At 41.3% G+C, this 19,673-nt stretch overlaps 3 protein-coding genes across 6 annotated transcripts in view; 1 reads left to right on the top strand and 2 right to left on the bottom strand.

Moving 5' to 3' along the window:
- LOC103177167 (copper-transporting ATPase 2) overlaps positions 1-5,408 on the bottom strand; it is a 55,493-nt gene extending 50,085 nt beyond the window's left edge. The window contains exons 1-2 of the mRNA XM_007891204.2: positions 5,339-5,408; positions 2,024-2,166 (exon numbers count right to left, since the gene is read on the bottom strand). Of these exons, the coding sequence (XP_007889395.1) occupies positions 2,024-2,143 (120 nt within the window). The 5' untranslated portion in view covers positions 2,144-2,166; positions 5,339-5,408. The remainder of the gene's footprint in view (positions 1-2,023; positions 2,167-5,338) is intronic.
- A 265-nt stretch (positions 5,409-5,673) lies between these two features.
- On the top strand, positions 5,674-13,471 carry alg11 (ALG11 alpha-1,2-mannosyltransferase). 2 transcript variants are annotated; one of them, XM_007891206.2, is made up of 4 exons: positions 5,674-5,945; positions 8,201-8,428; positions 10,728-11,656; positions 12,967-13,471. In XM_007891206.2, the coding sequence occupies exons 1-4, from the start codon at positions 5,905-5,907 to the stop codon at positions 13,248-13,250; spliced, it is 1,482 nt and encodes a 493-aa protein (XP_007889397.2). In that variant the 5' UTR covers positions 5,674-5,904; the 3' UTR covers positions 13,251-13,471. The 2 variants fall into 2 exon arrangements, with proteins under 2 accessions (XP_007889397.2, XP_007889398.2); XM_007891207.2 differs by lacking the exon at positions 5,674-5,945 and adding an exon at positions 7,083-7,146.
- A 4,853-nt stretch (positions 13,472-18,324) lies between these two features.
- The window catches only part of LOC103177169 (serine/threonine-protein kinase Nek5), a 29,105-nt gene continuing 27,756 nt past the window's right edge, over positions 18,325-19,673 (bottom strand). For all 3 annotated transcript variants that reach the window (XM_007891209.2, XM_007891208.2, XM_042334738.1), the window contains one exon: positions 18,325-19,164. In XM_007891209.2, the coding sequence (XP_007889400.1) occupies positions 18,918-19,164 (247 nt within the window). In that variant the 3' untranslated portion in view covers positions 18,325-18,917. The remainder of the gene's footprint in view (positions 19,165-19,673) is intronic.

Here is a 19,673-nt window from a genome sequence, read left to right as displayed (position 1 = left end):
TGGGGGTACAGAGTTTAGTAGAGGTGAGTATGGGTTTCGGATCAGCTGGATTTTGTGGATGGAGGAGCTGAGGAGTCCGGCAAAGAGGGTATTTGAGATAACTTTGAGATATCCTCCCAACTTGAAAGGCGCTATATCGAATGTAAGGATTATTATTAGAATTATTAAATTCTAATGGAGTCCAGGTATACTTTATTTACTTAGTAATTTCAAAGCATCCAGAATTTGTGAAATTCTTAGGTACTGAAATGCTACACAAATAGAGCAAATCTATACCCAGGTAGATTTTCTCTCCTTGTGTACCCAATTAAAATGATCATGTATGTATTATCAAAATTAGATTTGGATTCTCACCCATCTTCAATGCTGCAAAATATCCTTCAGGCTATTATAGCATATTGAGCCCACTTCACAATCACAGTATTGTACACAACCAAGCTAAACAAGAAGACATGGGTTCAGGGTTGCAAAGGGTAATTTCAGGACAGTCGGCAATAATAATAATAATAATAATCCTTGCGTTTGAGATAGTGCCTTATCACGTCTTCAAGACGTCTCAAAGCGCTTCACAGAATACACTGTAAAGTGAATTGACTGTATATTTGTGGGCTAAACGCGGCAGCCAATTGTGCACAGCAGTGTCCCACAAACAGTCGTGGATTGAAAATGACCAATTTATTATTGTTTTTATTTTTGGAGGGATTATTATTAGGCTCTGTGTGGAGTAAGGAAACTTGTTCAAGGGGTTTCACCCTCTGCCTGGAATTGAACCCAGGTGTCTCGCTTGCAAAGCGAGTGCTCTAACCACTGAGCTACAGGACTCCTGTAAGTCTTTTGTTTTAAAAACCCAGAGGGTAATTAACACCTGGAACAAGTTACCAATTAGTGTGTTAAGGCTAGAACACTGGACTCATTTTTAAATATACCTTAATGTTGTGATGGGAGGACAGCAAGTCGGATATTTTTATTGAATAATCCAAAATAATTGAATTATTAAATAAGAGAAGGGAACTTTTCCCGATATCCTAACCAACAATCCCCCAAATAAAATTGGTCATTCACTTCATGGCTGTCGTGAGACATTGCTGTACACAAATTGGCTGCCTTGTTGGCCCGCGAAAAACAGTCACTGCACTTGACTGTATACCCTATGAGGTGCTTTGGGACATCTTTCCGACGTGAAAGGCGATGTACCTAATGCAAGGATTATTATCATTTCTAACAACGTAATCATACGGGATGAACAGCCTTCATTATCTAAACCTCTTGTGTGTTACAGGGCAACCCCTTTACACACTGGTTTGTGTTCATAAACTCAGATACTGTGTTACTACAAGGCACTCTAAAAAAAACTGCCTCCTTCCAGCTCATTGCTATCATTTATTGTGCCGGATGCCAGAGGGTCAGCACGGGAAGTGGCCTGTGCTTCTGGTAGAGAACCGACCTGTGTTACAAACAGATCCTCCCTAAATCAGGAGGCATTTTAATGAGGTTGTGCTGTAATTTGGATCAGAAAGCACGGAGCAAGACAAAGGCCTCAGGTTATCAAGCTTGCAAAGGCAACACCGAACCTACTTTATCAATATCATGCATTTTTTGAAAAACATTCTGCATAGTTACACCACAGTCCCCAAAGGTTCCCCAGAAAATTCAACTCGAGGCCATTTCCCTCTGCAGATAACATTTACTCCCTTCCTTAAGAGCACAGGAATAATTGTGCCCGTGGAGTATTTGTTCTGCAGCAAATTATATATCCTCTAATACTTTCTGACGGAAGGTCATTGACCTGAAACGTTAACTCGTTTTCCTCGCTCCATGGATCCTGCCTGACCTGCTGTGTGTTCCCAGCGACTTCTGTGTTTATAACAGATTTTTAGCATCTGCCGTCCTTTGCCTTTTATCCTCTAATACTCTTCCAGTTCATCCTGAATATCATTTGATCCTTCCATTTTATTATTGTTTTGTAATTCTTGCCCACCTTTTCATCTCCCACATACATAGAGTATTTAATAGCTTGGCTTACCTTTATACTGTGCACTCCTGGAAAAGGTCCAATTACTTGTTCAATGTTATGTACACAAGCTTGACAAGTCATTCCCTCAATAGAGATGATGGTGTATTTGGCTTCTTCTGTCAAAACCATTCTGGGGCTCAATCTTCACTGATCTGTAAGATCAGTAAAAAGGTAAGGTTTTGTAAAAGCATTCAGCCATCAATATCAAACAAATAAGCGGGGGGGAAATTACTCTCAATTGACATTTCAGCATGCTTTGCGAACAAATGCATGAAACAATACTTTATAGTATTTGCGTTCGAAATAGCACCTAACTACATCAAAATATCTCAAAGCACTTCACAAGGTTTTGCTGTAAAGTAGTGACTAGAAGGTAGATATCCTGCTGTCCAGTGACTTTGCGCTGGAAAAGTGAGCTTGTGTGGAGGTCGGATAAAGCCAGGAATGTAAACAGTTATGATGCTTCAATCACTAAATAGTCTGGCAACGTTCACTAAAGAAGAAATGGACAATGTACACAATATCACTGCATTTCTGGTGCCTATAGGACTGGAACCCAGAGTCAGGTACCTTGAGACAATGACAATGTTTGCTTAGGTTTCAGCACATTCTCTGCTCCTTCCTGTCCGCAGATACCATGACAAACACAGGCCATAAACGTGCAAAATACCACAGCACAAAATGAACTGCAAGGCACCAGATTTTACAAAGGACTTTAATCTGCAATAATAAAATACAAATGTTGCTTCATAGCAAAATCCTTGGAGCAGTTTTAGATCAGAGGATTAAAGAGGAGATAATTGTTACATAATAAATTATCCTCATTGTTTTTCCTATACAGTCTCCCAAACAATGAATATATTTTCATGAATCTTTTAGGGGTCTAGATTTCTACCAAGTCTTTAGAAAAAAAAGGTACTTAAATTGGTGCAATTGGAAGTTATCCAACTGTTAGAACAATACAAAATTACATTTGCAAAGTGCCTTTCACGTCGGGAGAATGTCCCAAGGTGCTGGACAGTCAGGGATTTGGACCGGAGTGGGATGGGGGGGTGTTGAGAACACGGAGGGCAGGAAGGGTAGGAGGGTGTCTTAGTGCGTGGTCGAAGAGGAAGGTCTTGAGACATGCCTTGAAGGAGGCAAGGGTGGGAGCAAAGGGAATGTGGATGGAGTTCCAGAGGGTGGGGGCAGAGAGGCTGTGAAGGCCCAACCGCCGATGGTGGGGGCGGGCCGCGCGGGGGACATGGAGCAGGCCGGAGCCCACTGAGCGGACAAGCTGTTAAGAAGTTTGCAGGTCGGAGAAGCAGGAGGGGACAAGGCCGCGGAGAACCTTGCAATACAGGAATAAACATCTAGATAAATTAATCGTTTGGATAGAGAACGTTAGTGTTAAAAGTGTATCACCTGCGTCAGCCTGGCTCAGCTGGTAGAACTCTCAAAATAGTAGGCTTTGGGTTCAAGCCCCATGTTAGGTCTTTGAACTCACAGTCTAGGCTGACACTCCAATATTGTGCTGGGGGTGGGGGGGGTGAAATCGCTGCATTGTTGGAAGCGTCATCTTTCGGTGATTAAAGATCTCATGGTACTATGCTAAAGGAGAAGGAACTTTCTCCCAGTATCCAGACCAATCCCCCGCATAAAACAATTTAAATGGACATTTAAATCATGGTTGTTTGTGAGACAGTGCTGTGTGCAAAAATTTTCTGCCATGTTTACAAAAATACAGTTATAACAGTTCACAGTAAATCTTGTGAAGCACAGTGTGACATCTCAACAACATCAGACACTACATCAAATGCAAGATTTAAAAAAAAATCACACAGGTGTCTCAAACAGAAACCCATCATCAATGCTTAAGAATATCAAAACCGACACAAACTAAGAGTTCCATGTAGGCCATCTGCACACGGAAATTTTCATGTTTGGAATGGAATCACAATTCACAGTGTGCATTGGAGTACTGCTGGAGTATAACCAGCTAACACTGTACAGCTTGCCATTGAGATCACTGCTTGTCTCGCTAGGACCACCCTACTCATCATGGCTTTGGCTTTCAGGGTTAACACAACAACAACAACTTGCATTTATATAGCGCCCTTCACGTGGGGGTAGCAGTCCAGGAGGGCTTGACAGTGGCGGAGTCTGAGTGGGTACACAAGCTGAGTGGGAAGAATCCCTGCCTTTCAAGTGCTCCTGATGAGCCAGATTAGCTGACTTATTATCAGCAGTGCCCTGGAGTCATGTGTTCCAACTTACCCGACTGGAACCAGACTACCAAAACAGTCACAGAGGAATGACTTGATATCGACATTCCATTGCCAAGGATGTAACCATCGAGCCTCGGGAGGATAGTCACGAGCTATTAATAATATCATTAAAAGGCGCATTGCCTTTATCAAAAGTGCTATAGTCATTTTTTTTCCCTCCATTAATTTGCAAACATACTGGAACTGCATCTCAAGAGTCCCTCCAACTCCCTTCCCTCATTCAAGACACACCTCAAAACATCTCTTTGACCACACTTCCGGTCGCCTTTCCCCTATCGGAACCCACCGCTAGCAAGGGTGCCCTGCCAGCATTGCCGAGCACTTTGGAGATATCCTCCCGATGCGATGGGCATTATCTAAATCTAAGTTGTACTGTGCACAGCAGAGGCGTGCAAAGGTTAAAACACATCCACAGCCACGAGTATAAAAATGTACGCATTTCAACTGATGCATTTCAACTTGTGGGCAGCCGTCCTTGAGAAGTGGTTCACAGACAGACGTCATGACTGCGGTTGCCTGGAATTTGGTCAGTTGACTGAATCAGCACAGAATCCCCCACACGCGGGGGGCAACTGACCAACAATTTCCATCCCCGACGAGAATGCCAAGAAGCCTGAATACAAACAGGGCTGTAAACTTGACCAACATCTGCTCACAGCAGTGAACTTGTTGCAATTCTCTCTCCCCCACCCCCCACCCCACCCCACCCCAAATGAGAAAAACAATGGGTGAAAGATTTTTTTTCCAACAGAAAAGAAATCTTTTTCCCTCTCCACACATATGTGTAAGCCCATGTTTTTTTTGGAGGGGTGTGGGGGGGAGAACACGAAGAGTCAACAACAAATACTTGTTATGTTTATGAGTAAAGTTCCCAAAGGGACTTGTCCTCACCCTGGGAGGGGGTGGGAGGGGGTGGGGGGGGGGTGGGGGGGGGAGGGGTAGGACTGTCGGGCTGCAGATTATTCTGATTGATCTCTGGCAGAAATAATGAGCTGTAGATATAGATATATATATATATAGAGTGTACATTAGGTATTGTGCAGCGAACCCCTCTCACCCGGTGCTGTGTCGCGGCTCCTGGTCTGTGCCCCTCCAGAGCTGCTGCTGCTGTCACTCAGTCACACCCGCATCCCGGGAACAGCTGTTCTGCGCTACTTTGTAGCGAAGGGGCACTCGCGCCGCACGTACGTACGCACTCGCGTCGGCGCGTCGTCCCCCCCCCCCACCCGAGCCGACGCCGTCCGCCTCACGCGAACGAGACGTCACCGCTCGGGGGGGGGGGGGAGGGCGGGGCGAAGGGCGTCGTGACGCGGCCCGACGCCGAGCGCTTGCCTTCCAATCGACCGCGGCGAAACGTCATCGCGTTCGTGAATGCACGCGCAACGTGAGGCCGTTGAGTCGAGGGGTTGTCGTTGTCGTCGCTCGGGTCGGGTCGGGTCGGTCGGGCCGCGTTTGCGACGTTTTCACGTGAAGGGGCCGAAGTCGGTTGCTAAGCGACGGTTCAAACCCATTTGTTTGAGAGACGTTTAAAGTGAGCGACTGGTTTTTCCGTTTCCTTCGTGAATAAACAGTGTTCCCGGTGGCCGGAGGGCCCCGTCCCCGTCCCGCACCGCACCGCGAAAGATGGCGGCGGCCGAGCGGGGCGGCAGCAGCGAGTTCGTGAGGTGAGAGAGAGGAAGAGAGAACCGGACCCTTCGTGTCCCCTCCGCTGTGGAGACACCGGCCTGGGAGAGGGAGAGGGAGAGGGAGGAACAGAGGGCAGGGAGGCCGGAGCTTAAAACACTGTATAATAGCCCAAAGTCAACCCCACAGGAGCCCGAAAACGAACTCAATAATAAAATAAATACAATCCCGTCCGTGTGGTGCAGCGCCTGATCGCGCCTTCGCGGCGTCGCCACGCGCTTCACGGACTACACTGTGAAGTGAGTTGAAGGTGCATTTTGTGGGCGCAATGTTATGCGTCGCTATCGTCCCTTCGGGGCCGAGGTACGAAGACCCCCGCGGCGAGACGCCTGGGAGGGGAATGCCGGAATCGAGCCCCTCGGTCGTGGCCTCGGGCCGTCCGGTCCCTCAGCCCGGCGGGTCTGCAGCCAACCGGGCTCACAGGCAGGACCCGGAAGGGCAAACCGGTCACTGGGGGGGGGGGAGAGGTAGGGAATCATCCAACTCAACTGCTGTTGACCCCGCAAGCCAAAGCGTTAATGGGTAGGGTGGTCCTAGTTGGACCAGCAGTGAGACAGCTCGCCCAGACAGTGCCAGAGAGTACTTGTCTCGCAAGCGAGAGGACCTGGGTTCGATTCGCGGGCTGGTGCGAAACGTTGGGCAAGTTTCCTCACTCCGCACGCCTCTGTTCACCTCGCAGTGAGTAGGAACCCGGTCGTTAGTTGATCGATTGGCGGATCGCATTTCCGGGGGTAATAATTCCTTCAAAGTTAAAAAAAAAAATCGGTCACTCAATCTGCAACTTTTTGTGGGGCACTGCTGTGTGCAATTTATTGGCTGCCGCGTTTCGCCCACAAAATACACACATTACAGTATATTCTGTGAAGCGCTTGGAGATGTCTCGAAGACGTGATAAGGCGCTATATCAAGTGCAAGGATTATTATTTACAGTATATCCTGCAAAGTGTTATGAAATATCTCAATCACATTTTAAGGGGCTTTATCAAAAGCAAGGATTACTTGGAGCAGAAAGAAAGCAAAAATGCTTGATATCCTTAACTCTTCACATCCTTTCTAGCTTTCTTTTGGGAAGGACCTAAGCTATTGGGTTCCTCTGAACAGACAGTCAAGTGCGCGTTAATCTGAGGCTGGAGTGGGCAGGGGTGCAGACTGACTGACAGTGCGGTTTACAGATGTGTCGTGGTGGGTTCTGTTCTGTTCACACACACGCATTCCTCTCTCTCACCCCCCCCCCCCCCCAACCTGCTTCCTCCCTCAACAGTAACAAATTGCATTTATATCTCTCATCTATATCTCAGAAATATTGCCTCTTCCCCTCCCCCAAAAAAATCTGGGGAACACAGATCCTGCCTCCTCCTTTTTTACCCTCTCCTCCAAAATCTATAGAGTACCAGCCCTGCCTTTAGAGACCTTAACCACTCCTCCCCACACATTCCTCAATCTATAGAGAATAGACCTTCATGCTCTCTATAAACCACCCACCCACCAAATCTATAGAGCATTACCCATATTGGCATAACTGATGGTGTGCTTGATGAGTTTAATAGCCTTCTCTTCCTACCTATTGTTGCCACATTTGCCAATAAATACTCTCAATAGATTTCACAGTAAAATCTTATGAAGCACTTTGAGATGTCTCAGAAATGTGATAATGCACTATATCAAATGTAAGAATTATTATATTATTTATCACAAGGAGATGGCAGTCAGAGACCAGAGTGTTTTGGTCATTTGATATAGCGCTTTTCACATCTAGACGTCTCAAAGCGCTTCACAGAATATTCTGTAAAGTGAATTGACTATATTTATGGGCGGAATGTGACGGCCAATAGTGCACAGCAGTGTCCCACAAACAATCATGGATTGAAGTGACCAAACTATTACTGTTTTTTTCTTGAGAGATTATTATCAGGCTTGTGAAGGAAGGAAACTTGCCCAAGGTTTCAACCTGCCGAGAATCGAACCCAGGGCTCTCGCTTGCGAGGCGAGTGCTTTAACCACTGTGCGCTATCTGTGTTTCCATAGAAAAGGAAGATCAGAGGTTTACTCCTCTTAGTGTGCTTTTCATCGAATTTCATGGAGTAGGTTTGAGATGGTCTTGGTGCAGAAAGAAATCAAAAATATGTTCAGAATAGTAAAAAAAAACAGAATAAACTATTTCACTGCATAAAACTATATGTGTAGATGAATTCTAGGTTTTGTGCTCTTCATAACCCATTCACTTTTTTTTTGATAGGTTTATGCTATCTCTGATCATTCCAGTGCTTTTCATTAGTGCCTGTTTGTTACTGGCCCTCGTTGCTGTTTTAATGGTAGTTCGTTTCTGGGTTAGCCAAAAGAAGAAGTTGGCACGGAGGGCTGGAAAAAATGGCAAAATAGTGGTGGCATTCTTTCATCCATACTGCAATGCTGGTGGTGGAGGAGAAAGAGTGTTGTGGTGTGCAGTACGAGCAATGCAGCAGAGGTACGTATCCATTATTTCAATTCAGAGCCAGCGATTCTGTTAATCAAGAAATTCATTGCAGAGAAAACTGGGTTGTAGCATAAAGTGGACAAAATGACAACCAGATTAACAGACCAACAACAATAATTGATATAAGGTCCTTCACACAGGATAAAATCATGGAGTACTTTTCAGCAAAAAGATTGGACATTGAGAAAGGGCAGGGGGAGATGCGATGACCATGTGGGCAGCAGAAGAGGTAAATTTTAAGGTGGAATTTAAAGGTAGAGAGAGGTGGAGTGGAGGGATTAATGCAGAGAGTTCCAAAGGTTATGAGTGTAACAATCAAAAAAACAAGCTTTTGCCATTAACAGTACATTTATTGCCTTTGAAGTTAAGTACTGAAAATCCCAACATTCTCCCATTCCATTGAATATGTCATGGGCAGGAATCACTAAGAACAGGTGAATATCGATGCCAAGCATCACTTGACATTCTTCAAATTGTCTCAGTTTCCCAAGACTAATCACTTCTGATCAGAATAATACTTGGAAAAGCAGGTTCTTTGCTCCAATGTTATGTATTTTCCAATGAATAAACTTCAAAGAAGTGGGGCATAGGTCCTTTGGTCCATGAGCATACTCAGCCATTTATTAATTCATTGAGGTGCTTAGTCTTTTTTCTTTACATCTTGCCTCAAAGGTTTCCTTCATCAACAGCTAAATTGATTCTGAATCCATGGAAACATGAAGGCAAGATTGGTGTCTTCTTGACACTACCTTACGCTGGACAGTGGTATTAGAATTGTTTGATAAACAATCTCAGAAACCAATACACTGACTTGGAACAAAGTTGGTACCAATCTTAATCTCTGGGCCAAAGTCTTGTGGTTCACTCCACACAGGGGCTTTAATGTAGACTGACATTGCAATATAGAAATGGGCATTATTTGAAACATTGTCCTAAAGATCTTGTCCTCCAGCTTTTATGAATTTAAAGACCCAATGCTATTGTTCTGAAGCATTACGCTTAGCCGTTGTGATTAACTTTTATGGCGCATTTTACAACTGAAGTATTCACATTTCCAACAAGCAAGCAAATAATTAAAAATATAAAATTGTATATCTCTGCCTCATTTGTAAACATGAGAATGGTGATTTATACAGTAGATAAGGCAAGTAATTTATTGAAAACATAAATCATTTTTATCGAGTCTTAAGTGTGTAACAAAGGTGAAGTAACAATGAAAGCTATTTAAATTTCTGCAGTAAATATTGTGTTAAACTAAATACTGGCTCACTGAAAAATTAAGAGACATTCTTAACTTGATGAGACATTCAAATGGAAAATATATTAAGTTACTGAGAAACCAGAGGGAGATTTAACCAACTTAGAATTCATATTTCCAGAAATGGCTAACAGGACTTCAGTAGTATCATGCACACATTAGAGAGGTTTAGTAGTTGGGAAAACTATCAAAATGAACGAGCTTTATGAAAATAAATGGACTGTCCCATCCTATAAGTTCAATGTTCCCATAGCAGTTTGATTCTAAGGAGCATTATTGTGGTACATTCAATGAAAGTTGAGCCATACCAGGAACTGAATCATATAATATGATTGCTGAATGCTCTTGATGTGTAGAACTGGAAACTTTACCAATTGTTGACATATAATTGTATACTATAGTCCTATAAGCATTGAAAGTATTACATCCCTTGAATTGTCTAAAAACATCTTTAAATTTACATATTGAATATTCCTTACCATGGTAATTTTTTCACAGCATGTCTACGTATGGTAATTTTTTTTGAAAAGTCATCCACATAATATGAAATATTTTAAGGAAGATTTTCTTCAAAATTTACTTTGAAAATGTTTACTTTGGTTACTTTTTCCATATTGTTAACCGTATGGCTAATATGGTTAATTTACCTGAGCACAATATCTTTCCTGATGATTTGATTCTATACAAACATTTGGGAGAGAACAAAATTGGACTTGAGCCAAAGGGAAGAGTTTACTTTTGACAAATATTTCTACAGTGTGATCTTGACTGGAGAGTATTTACGTAACATGTGGTATTTGGTGAAATTTTTTTTAAAAAACTTAGTAAAACAGAGGCAATAGATTTGTAGCTGATGCTGTCAGCAATACATTAACACCTAATTCACCAACACTGTTGATATATGTTCTTTTCATTGGAATTTTTAAAAAAACATTCTGCAGATTATTTTTTGTCATAAGCTTATCAATGCTCTTCAGATTGCTTGTCTGCAATTGTCTAATTCTATAATGGAATCCTGTTTGAAATTCACAGATATGAAGATGTTGCTGTTGTCATTTATACTGGAGATCTCAATGTTGCTGCTGAAGAAATTCTGGATGGAGCCTACAGAAGATTTAATATCAAATTACCTCGTCCCGTTCAGTTCATTTTCCTTGAAAAGCGTTATCTTGTGGAAGCTAAGCTTTATCCGTATTTTACTTTACTCGGTCAAAGTTTGGGTTCTATGTTGTTAGGCTGGGAAGCCCTTATGAAATGTGTTCCTGATATCTTTATAGATTCTATGGGATACGCATTCACACTTCCACTCTTTAAGAATTTAGGAGGGTGTCGAGTGGGATGCTATGTTCACTATCCTACTATTAGCACAGACATGCTTTCTGTGGTGAGAAACAGGAATCCAAGGTTTAACAATGCATCTTTCATATCCAAAAATCCTATACTGAGCAACATGAAAATTCTATATTACTATGCATTCTCCTTGATGTATGGATTAGTTGGTTCCTGCAGTGACATAATAATGGTGAATTCCACTTGGACTCTGAATCACATTCTTGCTCTTTGGAAAGCAGGCAATCGAACTCATGTCATTTACCCGCCATGTGATGTTCAGGCCTTCTTGGATATTCCACTGATGGATGATAGCAAAAAGACAAACCATTCTATTGTTTCAGTTAGCCAGTTTAGGCCAGAGAAAGACCATCCTCTGCAAATCAAAGCTTTCCACCAGTTTCTGAAGATGAAGAGGACCCAGGCATTATCTGTGAAGCTAATATTGATAGGAGGTTGTCGGAACGCAGATGATGAAGAGCGAGTGTCTCAACTAAAAGAACTGTGTGAAAAGCTGGACATTAAAGACGATGTTGAATTTAAGATTAACGTCTCATTTGAAGAGCTTAAAACATATCTATCTGAAGCTACTATTGGATTGCATACCATGTGGAATGAACATTTTGGTATAGGTGAGCAAACTGTATATACCTCATTTGTAACTCTTTGTCTTTAATTTTTATATACTTGGAATTCTAGATTTTTGTGTTTTGTCACTAATTTGTGTTTATTTTTCTGCACTGGATCTATATCCAGTTTTGTCTACTTGAAAGATGTGTATGTAAAACTGAGTACTTCAAATGCTTGTGCTGACAATCTACTATTGCATTTATATAGCATCCTTCATACAAGACAGCTTCTTGGAGCACTAAATTGTGTTGGTTTAAAACCACTCTCTTGATATCCATTCTAATCTTATACTAGGATGTCCTCCCAACGTGAAAGGCACTGGACAAATATAATTTGTTGTTATTTGCACAAGTCGTATATTAGAAGGTAATACGTATTGAAACCCTCCAACAATCTTCTGTATCCAGTAGATCTGTTTGATTAAACAGAACACTGACGTCAGGTACCGGTTTTTTTCCTCTGCATTGTTACTCCAGAAGAAACGTGGAGAAAGTGAACAGAAATGTTTTTATGTTATCATTCTTAAGGTCACCTCCCTCGGTCTCAGCATCGTGCAACTGTCAGGCGTTCTAGGACGCTATCCTGGGTGCAGGGCATTACATAAAGTTGTTGTTATCTAAAATTTCTACTTGGTTTATACGAAATGTCGAACCATTTTGTTTCGGATCAACATCCCTTTTTGATTGAGTCAATTTAGGTCTCATCTGCCTTGTGATTTAGTTGGATGTGAAGGGGATTGCCTTTTCCCCCACCCCTGCCCCCATTTCTCTTTGTTAGCTTTTATTATGTGATCCAAATTCACCTGAAAGGTTCAGAAACGCTGGGCAAGTTTCCTTACTCCACATGTTTCTGTTTACCTGGTAGTAAGTCGGAACCTGGTTGTTAGTCGATTGGCAGATCGCTTTTCTTGGGGTAATAATTCCTTAAAAAAAAAAAAAATTGGTCACTTCAATCCACGACTGTTTGTGGGTCACTGCTGTGCGCAATTGGCTGCCGCGTTTCATCCGCAAAATATACATTCAATTCACTTTACAGTATATTCTGTGAAGCTCTTTGAGAAGTCTCGAAAACGTGATGAGGTGCTATATCAAATACAAGGATTATCATTTATTATTAAATATCTACTACATCTGCCTCAGTAACTTTATTTCTTATTAATCTCATTCTGTGATTGCTTAATTATATAAATGTAAACTACAGTTGAATTTTCTAAGCCTGGTGGATATAATGACTTGCAGGCCATGACTGATGCCATAATATGTTGTTTTATTGAACTGATTTTTGATTTTTTTTTCTGCTTTTTGTTTTGCAGGTGTGGTTGAGTGTATGGCAGCTGGCACCATAATTCTGTCCCATAATTCAGGAGGCCCTAAACTAGATATTGTAATAAAACATGATGGAGGTGTGACTGGTTTCCTGGCAGACACAGAAGAATGCTATGCTGAAGCTATGAATAATATTCTGTCACTGTCTTCTGAAAAAAGGCTGGAGATTAGGAAGAATGCCCGTCAGTCTGTGAGCAGATTCTCAGATGAGGAGTTTAAAGATTCATTCCTGTCTGCTATGGAGCTATTTTTAGCAAAAAAGACAATGTAATCATTAAAGAATATCTTAATTTTTCTCCCTTGGGAACAGTGTACTATCATGTGATGGTTTGTGTATGTCTGAAAATGTTTATAATATCTACATTGTAATTTGCTGTACATAAAATAGCTTGCAAGACAAACTTATATTTAACTTTTCTTTACACTGGTAGAATATTAATTGTCTGAACAATCCATTCATTGCACAATAAATATATTCTGGTATCAAACTTGCTCAATTGGTAGCTTCTGAATTATGGGTTTATAGGTTTCAGATCAACTGTTGATCTTGTATTCTAGAAACTCCAATGCAGTGCTGAGTATCAACAGGAAATCATTCAGATGAGACATTAAATTGAGGTCCCATCTGCCTGTTAAAAGATTCTGTGGCATTATTCAAAAAGAGAAGGGAGTTTCTCCTGATGTTTTTGCCAACAGTCCCCAGCAGTTGGTCATTCACTTCATGGCTGTTTGTGAGACACTGCCTTGTGCAAACTGGCTGGTGTATTTGCCTACAAAGTACATAATCTTTGCGTTACATTTTGCAGTATATCATATGAAATGCTTTGAGATGTCCTCCTGACACGAGAGGTAATATATCAAATACAAGGATTATTATTGACATTCATATCCATGGAGATTGGGTTCAAAATTCCCATGTAAGTTATTCTTCTGGCCAAAACAGCACAGTTGTCTGCATTGTGGAGTCCTGTAGCTCAGTGGTTAGAGCACTCGCTTTGCAAGCGAGAGACCCGAGTTCAATCCCAGGCAGGTCAGGGCGAAACCTTGGGCAAGTTTCCTTACTCCACACAGAGCCTAATAATAATTCCTCCAAAACCAATAATAAATTGGTCATTTTCAATCTACGACTGTTTGTGGGACATTGCTGTGCGCAATTGGCTGCCGCGTTCGCCCACAAATATACAGTCAATTCACTTTACAGTGTGTTCTGTGAAGCGCTTTGGGTACGTCCTTCCAACATGAAAAGCGCTATATCAAATGCAAGGATTATTATTATTATTAGAAGACAAAAGCATTGGTCACTGCAGGGCATACTTCTGGCAGTTGACAGCCTAACCCATCGAGTACTGTGTATTACTACATCTTTTGTTCGATTGTATTCATGCAGCCTCAAAAGCCACTTGTGATAATTAATTCCAAACAATACTTGCCCTTTGAGTGAAGAAATATTTTTGAACCGCTCCTAATTTTTCTTCCAACAATGCTGAGACAGCTCTTCTTTGTCGAATCCCCAACTATAGGAAGTTACTATTCACCTAATGTCCGTGACATGATGTGTTTACATGACATACAAAGGGCAATAGGGTTTTATTTGCTCTTATGACTGTCATATGACTTTCTAAGTAATGTCAGCTGAGGGCAAATACACTATTCCACAAACTCTTTGAAATTTTTTGCAGAATTTTTTCTGTTCTCATCCATGCTGAAATAAACGATTTCCAATAACCTTTGGAAAGGATGTTTAAAAATTCTACTTTCCGAGCAAGCTGATTGTACTCGTTTTCCCCCCTCTTTCTCCTTTGCTCCTGTTCCTTGAACCCTTGTGTATCAGCCCGGCTCAGTTCGTAACACTCTCACCTCAGTCAGACAGTTGTCGGATCAAGTTCCATGTCAGGACTTTGAATTCATTCAAGGCGTACTGTTTAATGGAATCATGGGGATGGGCTGCATTGTTGGAGGTGGTGTTCTTCAGATGAGATGATAAACCGCAGTCCTATCTGCCTCTTTGAGTGGTTGTTAAGGTTCCAGTGGCACGACTTGAAAAGAGAAGAGAGTCTCTGGTGTTGTGGCCAACAATTTCTCAAATAAATTGGTTACTTCATGGCTGTTTGCAGGAGATTCCTATGTACAAATTGGCTGCTGCGTTCACCTACAAAATAGTGCACTGCGCTGTATGAACATAAGAACATAAGTTCATGGCTGATCTTCTAACCTGTATAGCCTATGAAGCGCTTTGAGATGCCCTCCTGATGTGAAAGGTGTTATGTTAAATGCAAGGATTATTAGTATATTATTCTTAAACCAGGATAATATCTCTATCCTCCTTCCTGGACTAATATAGATTTACAGCCTTGCAAGAACAAGAACAATTAAGCTTGACATTTCCCTGTGAAAACCACGTTAAACTCCAATAAAATTCATACTTACATAGAGCACCTTTCATGTCAAGAAGGATTTCCCAAAGTGCTTGAGGGTGGGGAGAGTAAATATTACCAAAAGCACAGTGAAAGAGGCATGTTTGGACACACCTTGAAAGAGGGGAGGGAGGGAGCAAGTCATTGCAGTCATATAACTAAACACTACTATATAATAAAATTACATTTGTATAGCGCCTTTCACGTTGGGAGGACATCCAAGTCGCTGGACAGTCAGGGATTTGGACCTGTGCAGGGAGGTTGGGATCAGCGAGGGTGGAGGTTGGCTGAAGGTGCCGTCGAAGAGGAGGATCTTGAGACTTGCCTTGAAAGACGCAAGGGAGGAAGCGAGGCGAAGGGAATGTGGGCTGGAGTTCCAAAGGGTGGGGGCAGAGAGGCTGAAGGCCCTGCGCCTAAGATGGGGTGGGCCGGGCGGGGGACTTGGAGCAGACACCTGCTGAGAGGTGGGCGCGGATAGGTTGAGATGGGGTTAGCAAGTCACAGAAGCAGAAAGGAGTAAGGTGTATGAAGTTATTCTTTCTTGAAACTAAGTACATTTTGTGGACATTACATCAATGTAAGCAGCTTTTTGAAGTGCTAAAGGGTGTGCTGCAGATTTTATTTTTGAGAGCTTCAAAACACTTGGGTAAACACAGTAAATTTTTAAAGTGTTTTTTTACAGCAGTTTATTTTCAGTGCATTTTCCTATATACACAATTGGAACTGGTTGCAAGTGAGTTACACAAGGCTAAGTGTTTTATAACTGTAACTGTAATTTATTCTATTCAAAAACATTCACAAAAAGCATGTGTGAATATGGCTCTTTGGCATGTATGCTGTGAGGAGGCTATGAATTTAAATTGCTCTCAACATAATACCTTTGACGCAGATGAATGAATGGTTTCACTCACCTTGCTGGTCAAAGGCATGCTTTCATCATGCCTTTTAACAGGATATTTGCTGGAAACATCATAAGGCAATAACACTAAAAGAAACATTGTAAGATCTCACTCCAGGCAAACATGCCATAAATGCAAGTATATGTTGCATACATTTACAAACATTTTGTTCCTGGGAGTGAATTGTTATATACTCTTTCCATTGCTGCTTTATCCTTCTTTAACCAGAAGAGAATTGGACACAATACTCCAAACATTGTTTGGCTGCAGTATATTCTGTGAAGTGCTTTGAGACATCTCGAAGACGTGATAAGGCGTTACATCAAATGCAAGGATGATTATTATTAAATTATTATATATCCCCAAGTGAATTTGAGTTCAAGAGCCTCATTCTTGGGTTCAAATCCTTCCACAGTCTCGCCCCGCCATACCTCTGCCAACTCCTTCAAACACACTGACTGGACTATTCCCTTTGCTCAGCAAATACTAACCTGCGTCTGGTCCCCCTCCCTTTCCACCTCACCATCAGTACACACTCTCCAGGCAACATCAGTCACCACATACCAAACAGGAGTGGAAACTCCAGCTGAATTTTACCCTCCCTACTCAGGATCAAGCCAATGGTAGTATTGTTACACTTGCAGTTCATATCAGTTTATTTAATATCTTTTCATTTTATATAGCACCTTATTATATCGCTGAGATGTCTCAAAGCACTTCACAAGATATATGGTAAAGTGGTGTGACTGGGTATTTTACGGGTGAAACATGGGAGCTAATTTGCACACTTAAATGTCCCGAAACAGCCAAAGAGTGAATGACTAATTGTATTTGTATGGTTGTTGGCCAGGACCCTGGGAGAAACTCTCTTCTCTGACATCTCTAGCATAACAACAACAATAACTTGTATTTATATATCGACCCTCATGCAGGATAGCATCCCAGAGCGCGACATCACAAACATGTGATTGTGACAGGAACCTTCCTCATCTGTATGGTTTATTTATTCTCAACGTTAAGATAGACAAAGTCACAAAATATGTTAAATTTAGATTTTCTTTTGATCTATTAATGACCGACAAAATTATATTCAAATATCAGTATATTTGGAATTCTGTTTAAAGATAACAGTGATCTATTTTCAATAATACATTACAGTGGAGAACATTGTTTTTGTGTGCTGAAACTCAATGAGATAACATTGATTGCCAATTTACTTTCGAATCTTCATTTCCAGCATTCCTAACAAAAACTAGAATTGATGATGACACAGTGCTTAAATAATACTAGCAAATAATACAGCCGGTTCTGCAATAGGTCAAATGCTGAACGTGGCAGTATCTGCCATAAATTATTTCGAAACTGAAAACTACAAAATTCAAACAAAGGCATTCATTTTCACAGATCAATAAGAACATAGGAATTGCTATGACGAAAAAAGACAACGGTCCATCCAGTCCATCTACCATCCTGGTAGTCGCATGCTACGATAATGGAGATGTTAATAGCAATTCATTCTCTATGGATTAGTCTACCAACAAAACAAACAACATTTGTATAGCGCCTTTCATGTCAGAAGGACGTCCCAAGGCACTGGGCAGTCAAGGATCCACACCCGAGCTGGTGATTGGGATCAGGAGGGGTGGAGGGCAGGGAGGAGGGTACACAGTGGAAAGCTTTGGGAACCTTAGCTCCAAAGTTGCCTAGTTTTCCAAAGTTTTCAGCGCCTTGGGACGTCCTCCCGACGTGAAAGGCGCTCTATAAATGGAAACTTGTTGTTGTTGTAGTTTTTCCAAGCATACTATACTTACTGTATATCATGTCTATATATAATAATAATCCTTGCATTTGATATAGCGCTTTTCACGTCTTCTAGACGTCTCAAAGCGCTTCACAGAGTATACTGTAAAGTGAATTGACTGTATATTTGTGGGCGAACGCGGCAGCTAATTGCGCACAGAAATGTCCTACAAATAGTTGTAGATTGAAAATGACCAATTTATTGTTTTTTTTGTTTTGTTTTTTAGAGGGATTATTATTTTGTCAGGTATTTTAGCTTTTTCTTAAGAAAATATGAAAGAATGCAAAAATCACTTGTATTGTGTCTCCAAAATTGTCAACACTTGTTTCTTGATACTGAGAAAAATGGCAGTAATTGTAACCTTAGGGCATGAGGCAGCTGTCTTGGACCAAAAATGAACAACATTATTGCACGCATGTGAAACTGCTGAGTGTCTTATCAATTGATTCGTTTTCTATAGATTGCGATGTAAATTTGAAACTTGCTAATCTTTCCTGTCTGCAGGCACAATCCACATTGTTCAATTAATTTTATAAGCATGGCAAATGAAGTCACAATTGGTCTTTTCCAAATGATTTTTTCCCCCACCCTGTCACCAGCAAATTAGTGGTAGGCATTGTAACTTTAATGTATTATCTGATATATTAATAGGTGAAATATTTCTACCAGCGACCAATCTTTATTAAACTGCTGTATATTTTAGGGGCAAGAGTAATAATAATTTCAGTGTACTGACTGATTGGCAATGGCAAAGCGGTCTCGGTGGTTGCCTTGGAATTTACAAGTAGTCAAACAGAAAATGGTCCTAATGGCCTTCCACTGTGTCATTGATTTCTACACAGTCTTAATTTGGAATCGGGTTTTTCAGCACAGCATTCGTGAGGCTTTCCTTCAGTACCTGTGGCAGTAGATTCCTCCTGACCTTCTTCCCTTCCCCTTTCTTCGACGGATGCAATTCTGTGAATTTCCTCCCTATCACTACCTTCTGCCTTGTCGTCTGGAGAAGCAATTAGCTGTTCCAACGATTCCACTAGTTCCTCTACCAGTTCATCCTCTGATTCTTCAAAATTTCTAGAAGAAGAAGTTCAAATATCAATAGGACTCCTAAATCAATTACGTAGACAATGCCAAATAATAATAATAAATAATCCTTGCATTTGTTACAGCACCTATATCGTTGCAACATTTCAAAGAGCTTCATAATGAATTGCTGTCAAGAGTAGCAAGAGTAGGCAAAGGCGGAAGCCAATTTGCTTATAGCAAAGTCCCACAAACACTCTTAAAGTCAATGACCGATTTATCTGAAGGGCATTTGGCTTGACATTTGGAGAAATTCCCTTCTCTTTTTGAAGTGTCATGGGATCTTTAACATCCACCTGAACAGTCGCACACCTCATTTGAAGGAAGTTCACAACAACAATTTGTCCTTAAATAGCATCTTTCACATAAGAACATCTCAAAGTGCTTTATAAAAAAAATAATAAAAATAATAATCCTTGCATTTGATATAGCGCTTTTCACGTCTTCTAGATGTTTCAAAGCTTTTCACAGAATACACTGTAAATTTAATTGGTTGTATA

The sequence above is a fragment of the Callorhinchus milii genome, unplaced genomic scaffold, assembly GCF_018977255.1.
Source record: "Callorhinchus milii isolate IMCB2004 unplaced genomic scaffold, IMCB_Cmil_1.0 Scaffold4, whole genome shotgun sequence".
NCBI lineage: Eukaryota > Metazoa > Chordata > Chondrichthyes > Chimaeriformes > Callorhinchidae > Callorhinchus > Callorhinchus milii.
The sequence above is the reverse complement of the archived record's forward strand: the minus strand, read 5'-3'. Positions and strand labels throughout refer to the sequence as shown.

Excerpts from the sequence above, each read along its gene's own strand:
- alg11 (XM_007891206.2), top strand. The coding sequence starts at position 5,905 with ATGGCGGCGGCCGAGCGGGGCGGCAGCAGCGAGTTCGTGAG. Across the intron at positions 8,429-10,727 it reads GTACGAGCAATGCAGCAGAG|ATATGAAGATGTTGCTGTTG; the intron begins GTACGTATCCAT and ends TGAAATTCACAG. Across the intron at positions 11,657-12,966 it reads GAATGAACATTTTGGTATAG|GTGTGGTTGAGTGTATGGCA; the intron begins GTGAGCAAACTG and ends TTTGTTTTGCAG.